The sequence below is a fragment of the Mirounga angustirostris genome, unplaced genomic scaffold (genome assembly GCF_029215605.1).
Source record: "Mirounga angustirostris isolate CCGP_5_RB_7025 unplaced genomic scaffold, mMirAng1.0.hap1 SCAF_18, whole genome shotgun sequence".
Lineage (NCBI taxonomy): Eukaryota > Metazoa > Chordata > Mammalia > Carnivora > Phocidae > Mirounga > Mirounga angustirostris.
The window spans coordinates 857,062-879,163 of record NW_026991726.1 but is presented as its reverse complement, the minus strand read 5'-3'; the positions used below and the strand labels follow the sequence as shown (position 1 = coordinate 879,163).

Here is a 22,102-nt window from a genome sequence, read left to right as displayed (position 1 = left end):
GATCAATCACTAAATACTACCTCTGAAACTAATAATAAACTGTATGTTAACTAACTTCAATTTAAATAAAATATAAAAAAGAAAAAAAAAGTCATCTGATCAAGTCAACTCATTTAGATATTTGGGAGTATCTTTTGAACCCACCCATTCTAAAGAGCCTTCAAGAAAGCAATCTCAACAAAGGTAATTCTGTAAGAATGCAATGATGCTGAGAGGCAACCTAAAATTTTTCAGGTCCCATGGTATGAAACTCTATAATCTCCAATGAACAGTTGTCCAAATGTTGAGCAAATTCAAAGCTTTGAGTTGTTATTTATTTTTGCTTGTAGTATTATTTAGTGTATTCATAAGCCCTCTGGCATCCAAACTCCAAATACTAGATGAAAGAACTATTTGGAGAGAAGATATACCAGGATACCACATCTTCACATAGAATGTCTACGCATATCTGGTGTCTGAAGTTTAATAGTCTCTTCAATCAGTAATTAATTGTATTTCAACAAGTCTTTATTCAATTCTTACTATGTTGACTGCAATTCCACAGGCATGGTGGGAGAAATAAATAAAAGAAATAGTTCCTACTGTCAAGGAGTTTACAGTCTAGCAGAATTAACTTCAAATAATTATTATACTGAGAGAAATAAGAAAACATCAATTCCCAGTTACATGATTGAGTCATTTTGGATCTGATTTAGATGAAAATTTGAGGCCAGTACCATAATGGGATGGCACTTTGGCATCGTGGGAGGAGGTGGAATATTGTGCACATGGTGAATTGTATGTGAATTGTAGTGGCCAGTGGATAAACTGTGGTAGACCGTCTCCAAAGATGACTGCCATCATTCCCTTCAAGTAATGGAGAATAATTCCCTCCCCCTGAATCTTGGCTGACGCTAGTGACTTGCTTCACTAAGAATGTAGCGGAAAGGACCTTCTAGGAGTTCTGAAGCTAGGTCCTAGAAGCCTTGCTGCTTCCACCCAGGTGTCTTTCTTGCGTTCCGCTATGGGTAGATTCCTGTGACAACTACATGCAATAAATCAGGGGCAGAGAGAAACTGAAGACAGAAGAGCAGGAAGTCATTGCAGTAGTTCAAGTAAAACATTAAAAAAAAAAATCATAATAGAGGCCTTAAAACCAGAAAGTAATAGGAAGACAGGAGACGAAGAATGTCAGAGGTGAGCAGAGGGGAAAATCCAAAACACTTTCCAGCTGATGAAACTTAAAAGAACAAGAAAAGGTAGAAGTCAAAGTGGGTTCTAGAGGCTAGAAAATTTATGACTTGTTCAGGGTGTCCTAACTCTTAACTCTTAATTGTACCTGCTTTCCATATAAAGACTATTTTTCAGCACCTAGACAACCAAAAAGAGAATGATGCTATTAATAAAGATTAGGATCCAAAAAGAAAGCACACATGGAGAAAACAAGAGGAAATTAAATTAGAGGTGCTGGGCAGCCATCCAGGAAGAACCATTACAACAAGCACATGACAATGGAGGTACTGAGTGCCTTTTCTGGAACTGAGTACTTTTAATATCTGTTTGATACTCTAAAGTCACCCAAGCCCCAAAAACAAGGACTTCTTTTGTGTCTCCACATGGTTGGTGGTTTCATTTGAAGTTAATCCCTTCTTTTTTCTGGCCAAAAATCCCTTACCAATAAACGCCTTGTTAAACATTAAAAGCACTTAATGGTAAATTTGTAATGGGTTTGAATAAATTGCTCTCAAACTAAAAGTTTTCTACTTGAAAAATTAAATTTTCAGATTTACAGAAGTTTCAGATTTTAGTTGTATACTCCGTGGCATTTCAAATTATCCACATTTAAAAAAAAAAGTTCCTTCACACGTTGTCAAAACACATGATTTGGCGTCCTGTGCTGCAGTGATATTTGCTTCCATCCTGCCTCAAGTACTAAACACTGAAAGGAGACTGAAATCCCTGCCTGTCCTAGGAGTTTACCTTCCATCCTCTATGTCCTCCACGTCCCTAATCCTGTAAATCTTTGTACTACAGTTTTTTTTTTTTTACAATTGGGCCTTGGAGGAAAAGAAACACCTCGGTACATTAAAGGATTATTTAAGGCTAGAAAATTTATGACTTGTTCAGGGTGCCCTAACTTTTAACTCTCAATTATACCTTCTTTCCACATAAAGACTATGAATGCATATACTATAGAGCTTACCCAACCTTGTGAACTCAATCAGGCTCACAGATATGTACCACATCCCCATGAGCAGATTAGCCACTCCTTTTTTTTTTTTAAATTTTATTTATTTATTTGACAGAGAGAGAGATAGCGAGAGCAGGAACACAAGCAGGGGGAGTGGGAGAGGGAGAAGCAGGCTTCCCGCCGAGCAGGGAGCCCGATGCGGGACTCGATCCCAGGACCCCGGGATCATGACCTGAGCCAAAGGCAGACGCTTAACCACTGAGCCACCCAGGCGCCCCTAGCCACTCCTTTTTAAAGACTCCCAAACTAACTTATGTTAGGTTATAGCTATAACTAATGTTGCCAAACAGCATGATCAAAGTCATTTACATGTATTATTGAAATTGTGTGAGTTAGGGGCGCCTGGCTGGCTCAGTCATTAAGTGTCCGCCTTTGGCTTGGGTCGTGATCCCAGGGTCCTGGGATCGAGCCCCACATCGGGCTCCCTGCTCAGCGGGAGGCCTGCTTCTCCCTCTCCCACTCTCTCTGCTTGTGTTCCCTGTCTTGCTGTGTCTCTCTCTGTCAAATAAATAAAAACTTTAAAAAAAAATAGCTATGAAATTGTGTGAGTTAGATCAGTATTTCTCAGACTTTTCACATAACTCCTTAAAGACTCTTTAGACATTTTTTGTTAATCATCCCCCCATACAATTTTAATACACTTAAAAGTATATCTGTTATTGTACTATTGAGTACTATTTTTATGCTTTATATATTTAAAAAAATACTTTTTTTCAAACTCCCCAAGAACCAATTTTTACCCTCCTAAGGAGGATGTCTCTCTCACTGAGAATGCATGTTTTATTTAGATTAATAAATTGTTGCTCAAACAAGAATTATTCTTATCGCCAAAATAATGCTAAGCCTTAGATCATTATATAGGGACTCATGAAGAACATGAGAAAGACTCATGACCATACTCCTGAAACTTTCAACTTCAAGACTGAGAAGTGCAATGATATCACTTTCAGTATCTGCTAAATAAAACTATGAAATTCTTCCATTTTAAAGGCCACTGTCATTCCTCCATTCTTCTCTGATTTTGTTGAGAGATCAGCTCAGATTATTTGTGGCTAACAAGTAAAATATAGATTTTAAAACCAGAAGTATAAGTAGTTCTATTCATGAGGTCCTCAAGTACAAAACAGATAATAAAGATACAAATAAGAACTTGACAATCCTAAGTACTCCCAATTCACCTAACTACAGAAACAGTAGTAGCACTGACATTTGGTAGAAAAGAACTGTGAAGGAGTAATATTAAGATGAAGAACACTATTTAAATACAAACTGTTTAAAAGGAAATATCAGAAAGCAATCATTTTACTAATAGTCCCCAAAATGCTATTTACGTTGATGTATAATTAAAACTCCTCAATATTAAAGCTCAAAATATATTTCTTCTTAGTTAATACACCTGGATCTCCTTTCTTCCTCCAGCATAAGTAGAGCTAAAATACCACTTACTCCTGGCTAAAGCAAGGACAATAGAGGAAGAAGAAAAGCCATAGGGTTTGTAACCCATTAGGGCTCCATCCCACCCACCCTACCATTCACCCAGAGGAAGACTAATGGGGTGGGGAAGGGGCATAAATTATTTATAGCAAGCATAAGGCATTCTTACAGTCAGCAGAAACAAAGATCTTCCCCTACCAAAATAGAAAAAGGGGGATTATGCCTAATACCAGAGTTTATTAGGGACAAAATAGTTAAGGAACAGCCACACAACCTCAACTACATCAAAATATTACATATTTTAAGACAAAGAAAACATTTTGTAATGGGAGTATCATTACTCTCTTATGACTTGGCAACCTGAAAGCTGTTAAGCCTGCAACAGGACTTCAAAGTTGAGACTTAAACTGTCTTTTCCAGTTAATCCCTTCTTTTTCTGGCCAAAAGAAAGAAATGTAGGATTTCTTTACCATTACTTTAGTGATACTTTAGTGTTACTAAAAAATACCTGTCTTCTTGTTCTAAGGTATGAGCTGTATACATTTTTAAGTCTCTACTTCCTGAAGAGATTTAGCAAACTAAGGCTTTATTTTCTGAGTAACCAAAATGTCAATTTTATTAGCAATTGTAAATTTTCTGTAATACTTTGATTCCATTTATTTTAAAATGATTCTAATAAAGAATACCTAAAATCATGAATTATCCTTTACAATTATTTTTTTTATCCTACAATTTGTACATACTAAATTTCTCACTTTAGATAGCAAAAAGTTATATTATATAAGAATATAGTGTGTATCTGGGGATAGTGGGTACTGACCTAGTGATATTTGGTCATTTAAAACAGAAGACTTGGTTAAATGATTACCAATAAAAACACAAAACATTTCTTTATAAATCAGAGGCAGCCACCAATTAATCGCCCCATTTTCAGGTCAACTGAACACCCTTCCCATTTGCCTTAACATAAATCCACAATGCCAAAATGAGACAGTCTGGCCAGCACAATGACAGTTATCTAGTAAGCAATTTATAGTAGGAACTTTTCATAATTAAGTTTCTTCCTTCATTTTAAAAATGGGATCAGGGATCAATGAAAAGATAAGTTAACAAAGGGTTAAGAAAAAACATAATCATAAATCATATTTATGATCCCATACCAAATATCTGTAAAAAAAATAGTTGTAATTGTTCATTCAGCAATTAATGTATCAAACACTGTGTTAACTATTAACATTGAACATGACAGTCATGGGAGAAAAATCCATTTCTTCAAAAAATTTTTTTAAATTAATAAATTTATTAAACAAAATACTGCCTCAAAGTATATCCTGGCTAGGGAAAAGAAACATGAAAAGCAAAAAAGTCAAGTCAGAACAGTAGCAAAGTGTATGAGAAATTATGTATTTACCTTGGCTCTGCACTCAGTGTTATTACAGTTTTTTGTGGTAGAGAACCTTGTGAGTTTTGTTTCAAATCCTGTAAAAATAAACAAAAATTTTTTATTTTACTTTTAAAACTTAAGTTTCAAAACTAGCTATGTAATAGTACTTACAAAAATCCTAAAAAGGACACAATAGTGTCCTCCTTCTAGCTACATAAAGGTCCATCAAAGTTCAAAATAAGTAATTCTTTTGTGTGTGCATTTTTATGGGTGTGTCTTTAGACTTCAGTACGGCATGTGTTACACGGACTACTAGAGTCCAATTAGGAACCAAGTAAATCAAAGTTCTAAAGATCATTTTGCAAAAAGTTTCACTATTTTACCTTTGTATCACAGGTTTCATATCCTTAAGCAATGTATGTCCATTTATTGGATTTTTTACTTCAACATGAATATATGTAACCATAATTTGATTGCAAACATCAGTATATGAAAATACTGAACTTACTATCTCGGATTCCAGATGTGTAAGTTCCAATTACATGTAAAATTTCAAAGCCTATGGCTCACAATAGACTCTAATGATAAAATATTACAGTTTTAAAACATCTGAGTTGCCAAATCGAAGTCTAAAGAGGTTTGCAATCCCCCATTTTTTCCCACTGTTCTTCCTTGCTGCTGAAGAGTATATTCTTCCTCTCAGAGTATGTTCTGTTTTATTGGCTCCCCTGATCCTAACCATGATACAAGCCAAGGCAGGAATCATCCCATCTAACAGATAAATGAATGAGGGCTCACAGATGTTAAGCAACTTTTTCAGGCCCATGCAATCAGGTACAGAGGTGGGGCTAATAGCTAGTCTTTAATTCCTCAACTGCTCCTCTGCTGTTACACACATCTGAGCACTGCTCACAGCGCTCCATGGGCTCATCCTGAAACCAGAAGACAATTCAGGGGCTTCTAATTAAAGCCAAGCAAAATAACTAATTACAGCGTCTAGTTACCTTACAGTACCATATTAATAGTGTTCTCAAAGCTGTATGTTCCACATAATGAAGTTCATTAGTTTTCATGCTTAGATTTAGTCAGAACAAAATATACACCATAAATCAAATACAGACACACTTACAGGAAAGAAGAACACATAGGTATTTCATATAAAATGATACAAATTCTTTCAAATCATGTATAAGGAAATCACTATTTTTCAAGGTTTCTTTTCACTCAGCTTCTCACCCCCTTTTCTGAATCAAGAACAAAAGAATCACACATTTTTATGATAATATAAAAGGTAGCAACTAACCATGTCTAGGAGGTTATCAAAAGAGTAAGAGTTGTACGAGTTTTTGTCCTTCAAAATAAGAAGTAGTGCAGAATATCCAATTATCTTCTTCAAATTCGTTAATGAATGAAAGAGTCTGTGAACCAAAAATTTTTACTGGTCTGAGAAGCAATTCAAACATCAGTATACAATATTTTCAGTTTCTTTAATAATGGCCAAACCACCATCACCCTGTATTCACAAAGTGAAACCTATAATGAAGCTATAATGAACGGACTCTTCTTTGCCCAGAACTAAGTACTTAGGAAAAAAAAGTTAGTCAAAAGATTTCACTAATAAGGATTCATTTAAAATAGAAAATTTTCTGTATACACCTGAAACGTGTAAACTTAATCAAACTACCGATACTTTCTACAAGTATCATGCCAAATACTAAGAATATTCAACATGACCACTCCAATAGCTTTAAGGCTTTGTTACCAAAAAAGTGATTTGGTCCTTTACTTTAGAAAATTCTTTAACAAATGTTGAAACAGCAAAAGAAAGCATGAGATTAACTGTCACTCACAAGAATATTCGTTCAGTATACATACTTCAAAAAACTCAAATTCCTGAAAACTTCAAATAAATATTTTGTTGACTTTAGTTTCATGTTCTTGTTCAAAAAAAGAGAAAGTTTTCACAGGTCTGGATAATGAAATTGTCTTTCTCCTTGTTACTTTTCTTGGTCATTAAAATTGTTAATTGTATTCCAATTGTACTTTTATGTCTGAGGAACCAAAGAGATGCGTATGAATCAACCTACTCAAGATCAATTCTGGAATATAATCTTGGTACAGTATCAACTATTGCTGAAGCACTACACGTGGGAAAAGAATTTGAAGGTTTTTTTTTTCAAGTTCCATCTTGTTTCTTTAAAGCTTTATAGAACAGGTAACCCTAAGTAAAGCCACTGAAGAAATCTGTCGAAAAACTTGGCTAAACATGCTTTCAATCAGCCATTGAATCTATTATGTTTATAGAGTGATTATATTATTTTCCCCAATACAGGACGCAATTTTGGACCTACATGTTAAGAACATTTTTGTTGGCATGCAACGACAAAAAAAATGTTTAAGAGAATTAAAAATAACTTCTTTTTGCAGAGCACTGAGATTACTTTCAAAGATGTAAGTGATCACAATCAGTAAGTTAATTAACTATGCAAATGTGTTATACATACATAGTGTTAAAGTCTTCTGCATGTGAGTTCAGGCCATCATCCAGCTAAGTTTCTTAGTCTATTCAAATGTTTTCCTAGGTGATAACAAGTGTTTTCACCAGACTAAAAGACAATATGAGTGACTACAATTCAGTTATAGGAACAAGCCCCTCGATTTAAGTTTATTTTTATCTATATGGCAATCTTTATTAGGCTGTCAGAACCTGAAGAATAAAAGTCATGTTGTACTCCCCCTGCTTGTGTTCCCTCTCTCACTGTCTCTCTCTCTGTGAAATAAATCTTTAAAAAAAAAAAAAAGAAGGGGCGCCTGGGTGGCTCAGTCGTTAAGCGTCTGCCTTCGGCTCAGGTCATGATCCCAGGGTCCTGGGATCGAGCCCCGCATCAGGCTCCCTGCTCAGCGGGAAGCCTGCTTCTCCCTCTCCCACTCCCCCTGCTTGTGTTCCCTCTCTCACTGTCTCTTTCTCTGTGAAATAAATAAATAAAATCTTAAAAAAAAAAAAAAGTCATGTTCTCCATCAGCTAAAACCTTATATGTATTACAGTGCACTGGAGCTTAAACTGAGGGAATGCCACACATCAATGTTTGTATCCTAAAGGCACATGCACAGTCTTCTAACGAGGTAAGCACTAAGAACTGGTAGTGTATTCCCCAAATGCTTTCTCAGGATGCATAAAGCCATTCTGTTTAAAGCAAAACAAGACTAAACACAGTAAATAAGTTTGGGAAACATTGGGTAAAGCAAAATTTTAATGTTTCAACAATTCATCATTGTGGGATTTCCCAGAGCCTCTAATTTTCTAACATGCCCGTATTTTATTATCACTGAACCGGACCATCACTTAGAAATCACAGTTTTCTACTCTGGTATCATTACTACTGTTTCAGGCAGATACTATCATGTTTGTCAGTGAAGTTTGATCTATACATATGGGCCCTCATACTTACCCTTTGTTCATTTTTTTCTCCTACCTACCTTAACTACAACATAGAAATAGGCAGAATTCTAAATATTTCTGTAACTGATCTCATTACCATTTCTTCTCTTGCACATAGCCCCATTATCCACTTTTAGGCTGAACATCCATCACAAACACTGTCCCCCTCTAATTCATTTTTTCATGCCATGATTAGAATTAACCTTCAAATAGCCATGATGTATTCTTGTTCTCCAGGTGATAATTATATAAACATTCAATCTACTGTTGAGAGCAGTACTCTAAGTAAGAATCACCTTTAGATGGCAGAAGAGAAAGCTAGAAGGGTCTGGACCCCTGTCGGCACTGTAGAGCTGCTATACCTGAACTGGGGACCTGCAGACTTCTTCCACGTGGCATAAAAATAAGTAGGATAGGATTTATTCAGTTTTAAGTTGTTATTACTAGCAGCCAAATGCAATCCTTAACTCATACACTTGTTCACAGGGACACTTCTGCCAACATTTGAATAAACAGTCAACAGTCTAAGAACAAGAGAGCACCCAATGCTAGCTGCCTCTTTGTTTATAACTCTCTAACTTGTGTTTTGAAATTTCCTACTTAAAATGTCTATGCTAATGACTTGATAATTGTGTATGACTTCTCAATGAAGTGTGAAGTGCTCGCAAAGCAAATTTACAAATGTCAAGTATAATTTGAGAATTATTGTCTTTTTTCTCTAAGATGCAATTTTGTATGGTGATGTTTTTATAAGCTAAAAGCATAACCAAACATATGGAGGAACTAATGACAGCCCTTCTGGAAAGGTTATGAGATAGAAAATGTTCAGTTGCAAAAACTCAATGACCTGTACCCAAGTCTCTTTCAATATGGCAGCCAGAGAGAGAGCAGGTAGACAGTATAGGAGAATGACTTCTTCATTTCCTCTTAGGAACTCTTTTCTGAATATAAGCCTCACTTTTAAATTCAATAAACCAAGAAGACAGGAGCAGGTGAAAAGGAAAAAAATGGAGGATCTGACCTTATTTTAAAAAATGCCTTCTGTGGGAGAAAAACCAATTATCATTATCAGCCAATGAATGTTTTCCATTTTAAGCCCAGCTCAACCTCAACAGATGCCAAATACATTTGCCACAAGAAAACTGAGAAGATATTCAAGATGCTACCATGAATATATTTTCAAGGATTCAAGTCAACTAATGAAACCTCAAGAATTTGTTTTTCAAATATCTAGAAAGGCAGTCAAAATACTATAACTAAAATTTTAATTAACACTTATAATGATTAGTGATATCAGTTGTGGATCAATCTGTAATGTTGACTTTATATGTTGTATACACTTTTAACATATGGGAGAGAGCATTTATTAAAAAAAGAGGTTCACTTCTTAAATCTGTATTATAAGAAAATCAGAGCACACTTTAACAATTTTAAAATATTATTGAAGTACACCATTTTTGATAGGAAAAAAATCTGGAAGAAATAATAACTAAGCCATAATGAAATAATAGTCAAAACTCCTTCCCCAACATAGGAATCTCCTCTACAATGATCCTAATGAATGGTTACCCAAACTAGAGCATGATGATGGAAATCTCACTATCACAAAAGGTAAGCCTTTTGATTATTGGGAAGCACTATTTACAAAGTCTCCTGCTGTTCTGAGCTAAAGCCTGTACTCACTGTTTCCAATCCTGCAATGTGAAAATAACTGAGCTTCCCCTCCCTCACTCATCTCACAGACCTTCTAAGAGTTGAAGATGGTTTTGATATCAATACCCAAGCCAACCCTTCTCATCCCAATTCCTTATATCATCTATATATGTCAAAGTTTCTAGGTTCTTCTACTTCCTGGCTAAACTCTAGGCTGAGAACAACTGGATATGAAGTAGGATGAAATTAAACTGCTATACAATCAAGTATGGCTCTTTATCTCCTTGGATTATAGCTATGATTTATTTGATACCAAATCCCTGGTCAACAAGGTAACCCCAATTACCACATTATACTTGGGAGAAAACAGAATCAGCTTTATAATAATGTTTTACTACTCCATTTGCAGAAATGCACTGCAATAAAAAGTTAGGACAGCTAGTACATTCTCAATACAATTCTTGAAAAATGCTTTGAATATTGATGTTGTTTTTCTATAGCAATACTTATAAGGGATGTCATTATTGATATGGTCTGATGTACATTAACAATTTCATCAAAGATATAAGCCTGTGACCCAAAATTAAAAAAAAATTGTTTTATAATCACTTTTTAATAATTATATTACCTGGTACCATAATCCACAACCACCCAATCTTTTGCAGTTCCTGTGATAGCATCATGATGTTGAAACAGTCCCAAATTTCTTCTGGCTTCTGTCAGTGCCATGTAATGGGATGATGAAAGAAATTTACTTATCTTGTATTTCTGAGCTTGTTTCAGGGCGAAATAGTAAAGAATTTCAGCAGCCCTAATTGTATAAAACAGTCATTAATTCTTATTTCAAAACAAACATTTACTATTTAAAATATGTGGTACTGATACAATTTTTAAATGCATTTTTTAAAAAATCCACATTTCAGCACAATTGATAAAAAAGATATTGATAATAAACATTCCTATAAAACCATCTAGGTATCCATCTAATATATCTAGATTATCAATCATCAGAGAACATCATGTCTAAATTGATATAAAGGACGCTTGTTCTAGATGGTCCTGGAAAGAAGCCAGTGCCCACTGGCAGCGAGATAGGTGTACTTATGTATAACATAGTGAAAAAAAAAAAAAAAAGCTCGAAACAGCAGTAAAAAGTGGATAATGGTTGCTGCCCTTTCTTCTCTCCAAGATCAGCCCAGACACATACCAGGAACTTCATCACCAGAAAGCCATTCACTCTCACATACATACATTAAAGGAGAGACGGTGCAGAAATGGTCACATGAGTGGGAGACTAACAGTGAAGGAGAGGCAGAAAGCGATGGCCTGACAGCTCAGTGACAACAGCTAGTCTCTGCGCTGAATGAGAACATTCAACAACTAGAGGGAAAGTAACAATATAAACTGAAAGGTGATAAAACATATGCTGTCGCTTCTCGTTTATTTTAAAGAAAAAACACTTGGGCTTACGAGTAGTTTTTGAGCAAGAATATGGGGACTTATCATTTTCATGCTTTATTTTTTTCATCAGAGGATATGGTTCAAGACAGGTTTCGAAAAAGTTCTTTAAAAAAGAGATATGGCTTGGGGTGCCTGGGTGGCTCAGGCGTTAAGCGTCTGCCCTCAGCTGAGGTCATGGTCCCAGGATCCTGGGATCGAGCCCCACATGGGGCTCCCTGCTCCGCGGGGAGTCTGCTTCTCCCTCTCCCACTCCCCCTGCTGCGTTCCCTCTCTCTCTGTGTCTCTCTCTGTCAAATAAATAAATAAAATCTTTAAAAATAAATAAATAAAATCTTAAAAAAAAAAAGAGAGAGATGGCTTGATGAAGTAAAAAGTTTAAGAAGGTTCTTTATGCCAAACATATTAAGAAGGATGGAGAGAAAACCAAGGCAGCTTGAAAATGTATCACAATATAAGGAAAAGGATAAATTTAAAGTACTCAAAAAAAAAATTGTTTTAAATTTTGAAATAATTAGAAGATACTAAATAATCTCTGCCTTTAAATTCTAATCTTTCTAAAATTCATGGCAGGAGAAACACTAAGTTTGAATTAAAGAAATTGTGTATATGTTCATCTATACCCATAGCACATATTCCTGGCTTTGCAAAGAGTACCTATATACATATAGATATCCCAAAATGTAAAAAGGGGGTTTAAAAAATATTTTCTTCTTTATACTCTTCTATCCTATCCAAATGTTTTACAAATGAGCATCAAGATGAAATATCTATAATCAGACAATAAACTTATTTTCAAGTAAGTTGATTACATTTTGAAATTTGTCATTATTATATGGTTTTTGTCATTTTATTTTAAAGCAGAATTTTCAAAATATATTATTACTCACACTAAGTACTTCACCTTAAATATGTTCAATAAATTAAAATTGAATCAATATTTGTAACTCTTTGTCACTAAAAAATAGTTGACACTTTTAAAAAAGTGCAGTAGTCCAAAAGAATCTCTACATTACTTAGTACTTTCTCTGTTTTTATCATAGGTAGTTTAGAGTAACATAATAGAGAATTAATATTCTATTGGGCAAGAATGCATCAATCTCTCTAATATAGAAATACTATTTTATTACAAATACAGGAATATGTATCCATCTGGCACATTTGTGAATATCCCAAAAAAAGGCAAAGATCAGGCTTTTGAAATAATGCTGACAGCATGAAACAGTAAAAATAAAAAAAAAACACACTACTATACCAAAGTACAACTCTGGGAGAAATTCATGATCTTTATAAAAGGGCTTTCCAAAATGTACTATCTCTACCAGTACGGAGAAGAAGGTAGATATAACATGACTTTTTATTTTTAATACTGAGATTCATCATGAAAATTAATCATCATGAATTCATGATCTGAACTAAGCTGAAAGTGAACTCATCATGAAAATGAATTAAGCTCCCACGCTACGCACACATAGAGAGAGCCCCAGGAGCCCCCAGGGTGGTTCATCCTTACCAAAAAGCAACAGGACCCACAAAGATAGCTACTAGCCACGTGTGATTATTTATTTACATTTAAATCAACTCAAATTAAAGGAAATTAAGAGTTCACTTCCTCAGCCACACTGGTCACATTTCAAGTGCTCAACAGTTACATGTGGCAAGTGGCCATACTAAACAGTGCAGAAAACAGAAACAGAAGATTTCTACCACTGCAGAAAGTTCTGTTGGACAGTGACTGAAAGTTCTACTGGACAACGCTGGTTAGAGCGTTTTTGTTTTCTCCTGACTTTTCTGCTTTCTCCCTGTCACTATGCTTTTTCAGCCAATCACTCTGCCGCCATCAGTTCTCATCTCTTTCATGTTTTGCTCTTCTAAGCAGAGAATCACACCTATAGAAATACGTTTCAATAAATAAGAACTGAGGTGGAGCCTCTGAAGTTCTCCCACATATAAAATACATTAGTTTTAGATTGTGTACTTTGAGGCCCATATTTTAGCCACAGAGAGGCCCTATTTGTTCCTTGTGACCCTTGCTTGTTTCCAGCAATTTAGTCTGTCTGGCTACTGACCTGCAGACACACATAACAATGCCACTGGATATTATCACGGTGTGCAAACAATACCAGTAATTAATTAGAAACATATAAAACATAAGATACAGGAGAAAGTCTAATCAGATAAACTGCTTTTTTCAGAACAAAAGCCCATATAATAATCTGATTATGCACTGGAGACATAGCTCTGATTGCATTAAAATTTCACAATTACATTAAACACATCCCGATACTGCATACATGTTGTATATTATGCAAAACTCTATGCTATGCTATGTGCTATGATCACATAAAAAAGGTGAATAATTAATGTAGCTTTCTAAACGTAAATTTTGTACCTTAGATGGAATTCCAATATCCTATCCATTCGTTTGTAGAAGGGTCTGGATGTAAAGTAGCCGCTCCAGTAATGATCGTCTCGGTCAGCATAAGTGAAAAAATCTCCACTTAGAACAGGGAACATGGATTGGCTATTCTTTCTAATGGTTACATCTTCTTTATCCAGTGCATCAAAATAATCTGATAAAGTCCCAAACTGTATCTAATAAAAAAAAAAAAGTGACACTTATTCATCTCTACCTTAAAATTACTTCTAGCACTAAAAGGAAAAGTTAACAGTAAATATTTAAGATGCGCTTTCCAGTTAAGATGAAATTCTAGCTCAGATTTTACAAAACTCAAAAGCAGGGGGAAAAATATACAGTAGCTCTTTCACTTGCATCAGGTCCCAAATTAAACTAAAATAAAACTTACACCCCTAAGGGGTTAGAAGAACTACTGAGATATACAAATCTGTGGATCTGAAAACACCTTACCAATCTCCAGAATTTCAAAGTGTGCAAGGGTCAGGGAATAGAATAATTCAGAGATGAATAAAAGATGGGAGGAAGCAGCAAAAATAAAACATTTACATACAGTTTGGTTAACCATTAAGTATTTTCATATGTCATATGCACATACACTCCCCTGGCCTCCCCATCCCCCTTGCTTGAGCTCTCATAAGGGAGACTTTAAGAACAGCAGGTCATTAAAAAAATGGACTTTCTCTACCAGCAGGTAACACTGAATAGAAGTAAAACACAAAGAGTGACAAGAACTGCAAGGTTGACTGCTCAAATGAAAAGGTCTTTTGACTAATGATTTAAATTACCAGAACATAAATCCATTTTTATGAGCCCAAGCTATTCCATAAATCAAAGGAAAAAAGAAGTATTATACCACACCATGTAAACAGATATTAAAAGGCAGTGTTTTTAGAGATAAACAGAGAATTTAACAGGGAATGTATTTCTTTGAATATTAAGATGCTATTTTTGTTGTTTCCTACCACACACAGATACACACACACACAAACACACAGATACTAAAAGCTACTTTGATTCAATGTGGCAGAAAAATAATTAAGAGCAGTTAAAAACAGGGGTGCCTGGGTGGCTCAGTCATTAAGCATCTGCCTTTGGCTCAGGTCATGGTCCCAGGGTCCTGGGATCAAGCCCCACATCGGGCTCCCTGCTTGTGGGAAGCCTGCTTCTCCCTCTCCCACTCCCCCTTCTTGTGTTCTCTCTCTAGCTGTGTCTCTGTCAAATAAATAAAATCTTAAGAAAAAAAAAAAAGAGTAGTTAAAAACAGTGAGTAGCACTCTAGAAGAGTGGTTAAGAACAGCACAGAACCTGGATCCAGATGGCATTGGTTTGAATTCCATCTCTACCATTTACCTAACAATGTGGTTTTGAGCATATTTATATATTGTCTCTGTGTCTGTGTTACAGCTAATAGGGTTCTAAGTAAAATGCTTAGAAACACAACTGGGAAATAATGGTCTAAGTTTTAGCTATAATTTTTCTATTGCAAAGGCAAAATTTCAGCTGGAAACATGATGATATTAGTAAGACAAATAGAAGTTATCATGTACCTGTGACACAATAAATTTTATAACAGCAAAATAGATAATTATTTCTAAATCCTTATGTTTACATCACAGAAAAGCAATTTTCAACAATATTGCCTAGTCTCATCTTGGCTTCACCAAATACAATGTATCTTGGGCAAGTTAATATATTTGTGCCTCAGTTTCCTCATCTCTAATGGGGATAATTATAGTACCTACCAGAAAATGTTCAGAGAATTAAATAAGTTAACTAAAGTGAAGCACTTTAAAAAGTTAATAGCAGGGGTGCCTGGATGGCCCAGTTGGTTAAGCACCTGACTCTTGGTTCCAGCTCAGGTCATGATCTCGGGGTCATAAGATCGAGCCCCACATTGGGCTCTGTGCTGGGCATGGAGCCTGCTTAAGATTCTCTCTCTCCCTTTGCCCATCCCCACGCCCCCGCACCCCCAAAGTGCATGCTCTCTCTCTAAAAGAAAACGTTAATAGCAAATAGTAAGTACTCAAAAATTAAGTGTTATTTATTACTCACTTAACACATTGTAAGAAGCAGAATATAAGTGTGTGTGTGTATAACCATGAGGGTCACAAATGCAAAGAAATACAGCATTAACTTCAGGCCCAATAGTACAGACAAGCTCAGGGAAGTATACTGATAAAAGTAAAAAATATTCAACAATCTAAATTTCTGACTCACTTTCTCATCTATATAAAAAGGGATTTCTATGAGATAACAAAAATTCCCTTCAGTTTCAGTTTTAGGGAACTGTGGCATGCTACAGAGTTAATATTAACAACAAAGTATACCCTTTTAGAATATTGTAACTAATTTTTGGTATTAGCCAAGATGAAAGTATTTCCTTCTTGGCAATTGCCCCAGGCAAAGTTCATTTAAGTAGCCTGGTGAGCATTCTCACAAATTTAATTCAATCTCAAAGGACTGATATATAATCCTGTATCTATCCTAGAGTAGTTTCAAAAGAAATTATTTAAGAGTGAATTTTTCTATAGTTTCTTGGTAGCTCAAAGTACGTATTCCAAATAACCAAAAAAAAAGTAGATGTTTTTTACTTCAAAAGGCAACAAATTATATCTTTAACATAACCTTAATCTTAAACATAATCAAACTCCTCTATCAGAGCAACATATGAGAAAAATACATAAATTGTTAAATAAGTGATGACCAATGGGAAACTGACTGGCTTGGTTGGTACAATGTCAATTTTTTAGCCATCTAAATTCAATTGCTTACTTGGGTTTTTCCTTTCATTAAAAGAAAATAATAAACTGAAGCTTCTGGCTTGGACAAAATAACTTCAAACATCCTACAGAGAACAGATACTAGATAAACCACAGAGAGAAAAAAAGCTTTTGTTTGAAGGTATCTAAGGACAATCAAAGCAGCCAACACTTGAGTGACAAAAATTCCAGAAAGAAAGGAAATGCATGAAGGTTACTGGGTACAAGGTTAGAATGCAAAAGTCAACTGTATTTTTATACATGGAATATACCACATTCATGGATGGCCTAATATTTGTAAAGAAGTTAACGGTACTCAAATTGATCTATAGGTTCAATGCAATGCCAATCAAAATTCCAACTTTTTTTGGTAGAAATTTAAAAATTGATCTTAAACCTATACAGAACTATAAAGAAAACCGATGCAATCTTGAGAAAGAAAACAAAATTAGAAGACTTATGCTATCAGAAATTAAGATCCATTCTAAAACTATAGTAATTAAGACAGTCCGAGACTAAACAGACAAAATTGAATAGAGTCTATACAAGAGCCACACAAATAGTTTCACTCAAAATTAATGAAAAAGATGATGCTGCAGTAAAGTGGGCACACTGGTCTTTTCAATAAATGGTGGTAGATACCCATATGGGCAAAAATGCACCTTGATCCCTGTCTTCATACAATTCACAAAAAAATCAATTCCAAACAGATTACAGACCTAAATATTGAAGGTAAAACAATAAAGCTTCTGGAGGACAGCTTCATAGGAAGCGTATTTTCATAATTATGGGGTATAAACAAAAATTTCTTAAGCAGAACATGACATGGAAAGGAAAATACTGTTATATTAGATTTAATTAAAACAAAGAATTTCTGTTTATCAAAAGACAGCATTAAGAAAGAAATTAAAAAACAGGCTCACATAGTGGGAGACAATATTTGCATAACTTTTATCTGAAGGAAGACTCAAACCAAAATATATAAAAGAGTTATAAATGGTACAAAATAAACAGACAACCCAATTTAAGGAAAAGTCATCAAAAGATTTAAATAGTCACTTCACAAAAGAGGATACCTAAATGGCAATAAACTTATGAAAAGAGGTTCAATTCATTAACTACCAGGGAAATATAAAATAAAACCATCATATCGATCATAAAAAAATAAAAATGAAAAAAAAATCCTAACAGAAAATCTGAGTAAGGAAGTACAGCAACTGAAATTGTCATACAATGCAACGACTAGTGCATCTATTTTGGGATACCATTTGGCAATATCTACTGAAGTTGAGCATGTGCATACCCAGTGACCAAAAATTTCTATCCCATTTTATACCCACATAAATTCACATACATGTATATAAAAACATGCACAAAATATTCAAAATGGCTTTATTTGTAATACACAAAAACTGGAAACAACCCAAATGCCCATCAATAATACAATGGACAAATTGTGATGTATTTATCAAATGGATATTAAAGATAATATACAGTATTAAAATTGAATATACTGTGGGGCGCCTGGATGGCTCAGTTGGTTAAGAAATCCAACTCTTGATTTTGGTTCAGGTCATGATCTCAGGGTCATGAGACTGAGCTTCACATTGGGCTCCGCACTCAGTACAGAGTCTGCTTGAGAGTCTCTCTCTCCCCTCCCCCTGCCCCCCCCCCCCGCTCATTCAAATCATTGCCAAATCTTACAAAAGTAACCTTATTTTCCCTTCTATCATCATGGTTAGTGTTTTTTCTTTTGAAATGATACAAGAAGGAAATCTTAAGTATGTGATCCTGACACTATGACCTGAACCAAAATCAAGAGTTGGATGCTTTTTAAAGTGACTTTACAAATTGCCCTACTGGGCAAAGAAGGAAATAGGTAAAATACAAAAATCAGTACTTTAATTCTTTAGAATGAGTGGTAGATCTTTTTATGGATCTCAAAACCATTCACTAGGAAGATGTACTTAGGGATAAAATACCCATCTGCATATGCCATCCCCTAAGTAAATGTTTGTGTATCAGCTTCATCTTTGAGGAGATTATAGAGATGATTTAAACATAGACCTAAAGTTCATAATTTGGTAGAAATTCAGTTGTAAGTATCTTGAATACACCTGGCATTTTATTTAAGTTTATTTAACTATTTAATATTATTTACATTTACTTAATAAACTTGAATTCTCCCTACATAAAATGTGACCTATCATCAGCTTTCTAATTTCCTAAACAGTAACATCTCTTCCTTTCTGTAGTATTTCCACAAATATTCTACTGTCTCATAGGTTAGTATGTGAATATAATAAACACATTGGGTAATTTTCTCATATAGGGTCTAATATAGGACTCTTGTTTGAATCCTGACTCATGAAACATATGCTTAAAAAAAAATGCCTGTATGTGATCAGGAAAATCTGAATCTATCTGGATATATGATAATATTGAATGATTGTTAATTTTTTAGATATAATAGTGGCATTATGATTGTATTTTTAAACAGAGTCCTTATCATTTAGATACATAATGAAATGGTTACAGATGAAACTACATGACTACTATTTCCTCCAAAATAATCCCTGGGAGAGGGTGAGAGAGGACAGTGAGGCACAGCTGAAGTGAGAGTGACCTCGAGTTGATCAGTGTGGTAGCTGAGCTATGGATATGGGGAGGCAGGGGTCAGGGGAAGTGTACTTAAGTTGTTCTCAAAACTTTAGGGTACATTCAAAATTTTCCAAAAGGGGAAAAAAAAAAGAGAAAGAACTACAGGTAAATGATTAATTTTGGAAGTCTTCTCAACTAAGAAAGATGCTAGTGTATTCTCTGGACACAAGACATTAATTTGCAAAATTCATGACACGTTCATCTGCATCGCCCGTCACATTACTAAAATCACAAGGATGCAGCCGTCAGAGAAACAAACTTTTGATGCTGGTAGAAAAACAGGACATCACTGAAAACTGAAGATCACAACTTAGTAGGTGCATATTTACAACTACATAAAAGTAAAGTCTCTTTAATGCTGTAGGAATGGGGGGAAAGGGACAACTTCAGAAATGCAACTATAGTACTAGATAATTTTCTTCTTTAAGAACTACACTCTTACATACAAACTACATATTCTAGGAAATATTGGGATGTGGGACAAAGAAACTAAGGCTGTTGTGTTTTAGCCTCATTTAATAATGAAGGCTCAACTTCAAATACAGTATCATAATTAAATATTTTCAAATTACCTTAACATTATACTCAGGATGAGAATTCATATAATCAAAAAGCAGCTGATAATTCTTATACTGATGATCCCATTCTATGAGTTCACAGTAGCGAAAATCATCTCCTAGTGGGGCCAGGACAACTGTAGTACGGAAGAGCTTTGACTTCTTTCGGTACTGATCTAGAAGCATCTCAGCCCTACAAAAGAAAAAGGAAAATAAGAACAGTACTAAGAAAACTACAATGGGGCAACTCATTAAAAAGTGTATTATGTTAAAAGAAATTGTTGTATACTTTACCTGTATTCTAGGTTAGTATGATTTATAAGGCAGATTTTTTAAAACTACTATACTAATTTTCATTATCCACTTAAAATATTCATAAATTTTGGGGTGCCTGGGTGGCGCAGTTGATTGAGCATCCAGGCTTTTGGTTTTGGCTCAGTCATGGTCTCTAAGTCATGAAATCAAGCCCCGCATTAGGTCCTGTGCTCAGCGCAGAGTCTGCTTGGGATTCTTTCTCGCTCTCCTTCTGCCCCTCCCCTCTGCTCTTTCTCTCTAAAATGGATAAATAAATCTTTTAAAAAATATATTCATAAATTCTTACCAGAGAGAAAAACCCACAGGTTTCCAATGGATTATCCTTAGAGAAATAAAGTCACATACCAACTTTGACATAAAATTACTGGGAACATCAATGGCCTCCTGAAGCCCTGCCATAGACACTGGATCCCAGATTGCCTGTATTTTAAAATAATTTAGTCCAAGAAGACAATAAGGATTTCTTATCTATATAAACTTTGAAGTTGGCTTTGACTCAAGATGCCTTTCTCTAATTTGATCTAAACTTGCCTGATTACACATAAAAAAATTAATAGTTTAAATGAAACCAATTATAGAACCTGAGTTCCTCTTCAAACGGAAGAAAAACAACTCACTTAACACCTGCCATCAATAAACTGGATATCTGTCAGTGTCCTTCTCAGGGCTGATCAACAGATAAAGTTTTGGAGATCAAATAGCTTTTTTGATTTCTACCTTCCTCAGATCTAACCCATGAGTCCAAAGGTCAGCTAAATACTAAATGTGCTGATGTGTTTTTATATTTCATATTATTCTAGTATTCTGCAGAAAACCTTTGGGGTTGAACTGCTGAATGCTGAACCGGGGTACCATTTGAGGAAGTCTAGGAATACAAAGTATTTAAGAGGAATGGCTTATAAAAATGAAATTAAATAAGCGGATGAAGAACTCAGAGTAGTTCTCTATGTTTGTAATGCCAAGCTTAAGAAATCAGTGATAAATGACTAATGTGCTTTTTACCCAGTATTCCAATTTTCATTTCTAGGGTTATCGAGAAGTTCCAATTCACAATATAAAAACTTACGAAAGAAACTCAAAGACCATCAATAACGGAACGAAGTATTTTATAGAATTAAAAACATTTAACTAAATTTAGAAATTCACATGATCTTTTTATACTGATAGTCTCTGAAACTGCTTTGCAAATATTAAATTATTAGCAAAATTCAATAACTTGGTGAGTAAAATATAACCATAATGTTCTTACATAACATAGTTTTCTGAGATTAGCGTTCAGTAGAGTACTTAATTTTTACTAATAATTTATTAATATTCCACACTTAACCAAAAATAACCTTGGATTATTAGTTATAATTAAAAAAATACATGTCTAATGAGATTAATCAAATAGAAAGAAAAATAAGAGAAAAAAACCAAACATATAAATCAGATATGAGAAAGATACACTATGACTGAGCATCCAATCAGATTCCCCTAGGCAACCAGCATAGAAAAGGATAAGTGATCATTTAAATGAATGCCAAGGTTTACTACTAGATATACCATATCTTGTGTGTATATGCATATGACACATAAGAGGAAAGAATCACAAACATTAAGTGTGAGTCTTCCATTCAGCATCTGTCCTAACTCCCAAGCTCCTGCTCAGAAGGTGTCAACACGGAATTCAAGAGACCAATCTACACTACCTGGTAGAGAGCGGATATTCACTAAATACATTGTACACTAATGCCAAATGAAATGACCGATATCACACTTGAAGATGTACAGCAGCAATCTGCTCTTCACT

At 34.8% G+C, this 22,102-nt stretch overlaps 1 protein-coding gene across 1 annotated transcript in view; it reads right to left on the bottom strand.

The window, feature by feature from the left end:
* The window catches only part of LOC135363088 (alpha-mannosidase 2-like), a 153,633-nt gene that overhangs the window by 77,806 nt on the left and 53,725 nt on the right, over nt 1-22,102 (bottom strand). The window contains exons 8-12 of the mRNA XM_064583782.1: nt 20,011-20,188; nt 13,992-14,194; nt 10,770-10,952; nt 6,352-6,466; nt 5,076-5,143 (exon numbers count right to left, since the gene is read on the bottom strand). Of these exons, the coding sequence (XP_064439852.1) occupies nt 5,076-5,143; nt 6,352-6,466; nt 10,770-10,952; nt 13,992-14,194; nt 20,011-20,188 (747 nt within the window). The remainder of the gene's footprint in view (nt 1-5,075; nt 5,144-6,351; nt 6,467-10,769; nt 10,953-13,991; nt 14,195-20,010; nt 20,189-22,102) is intronic.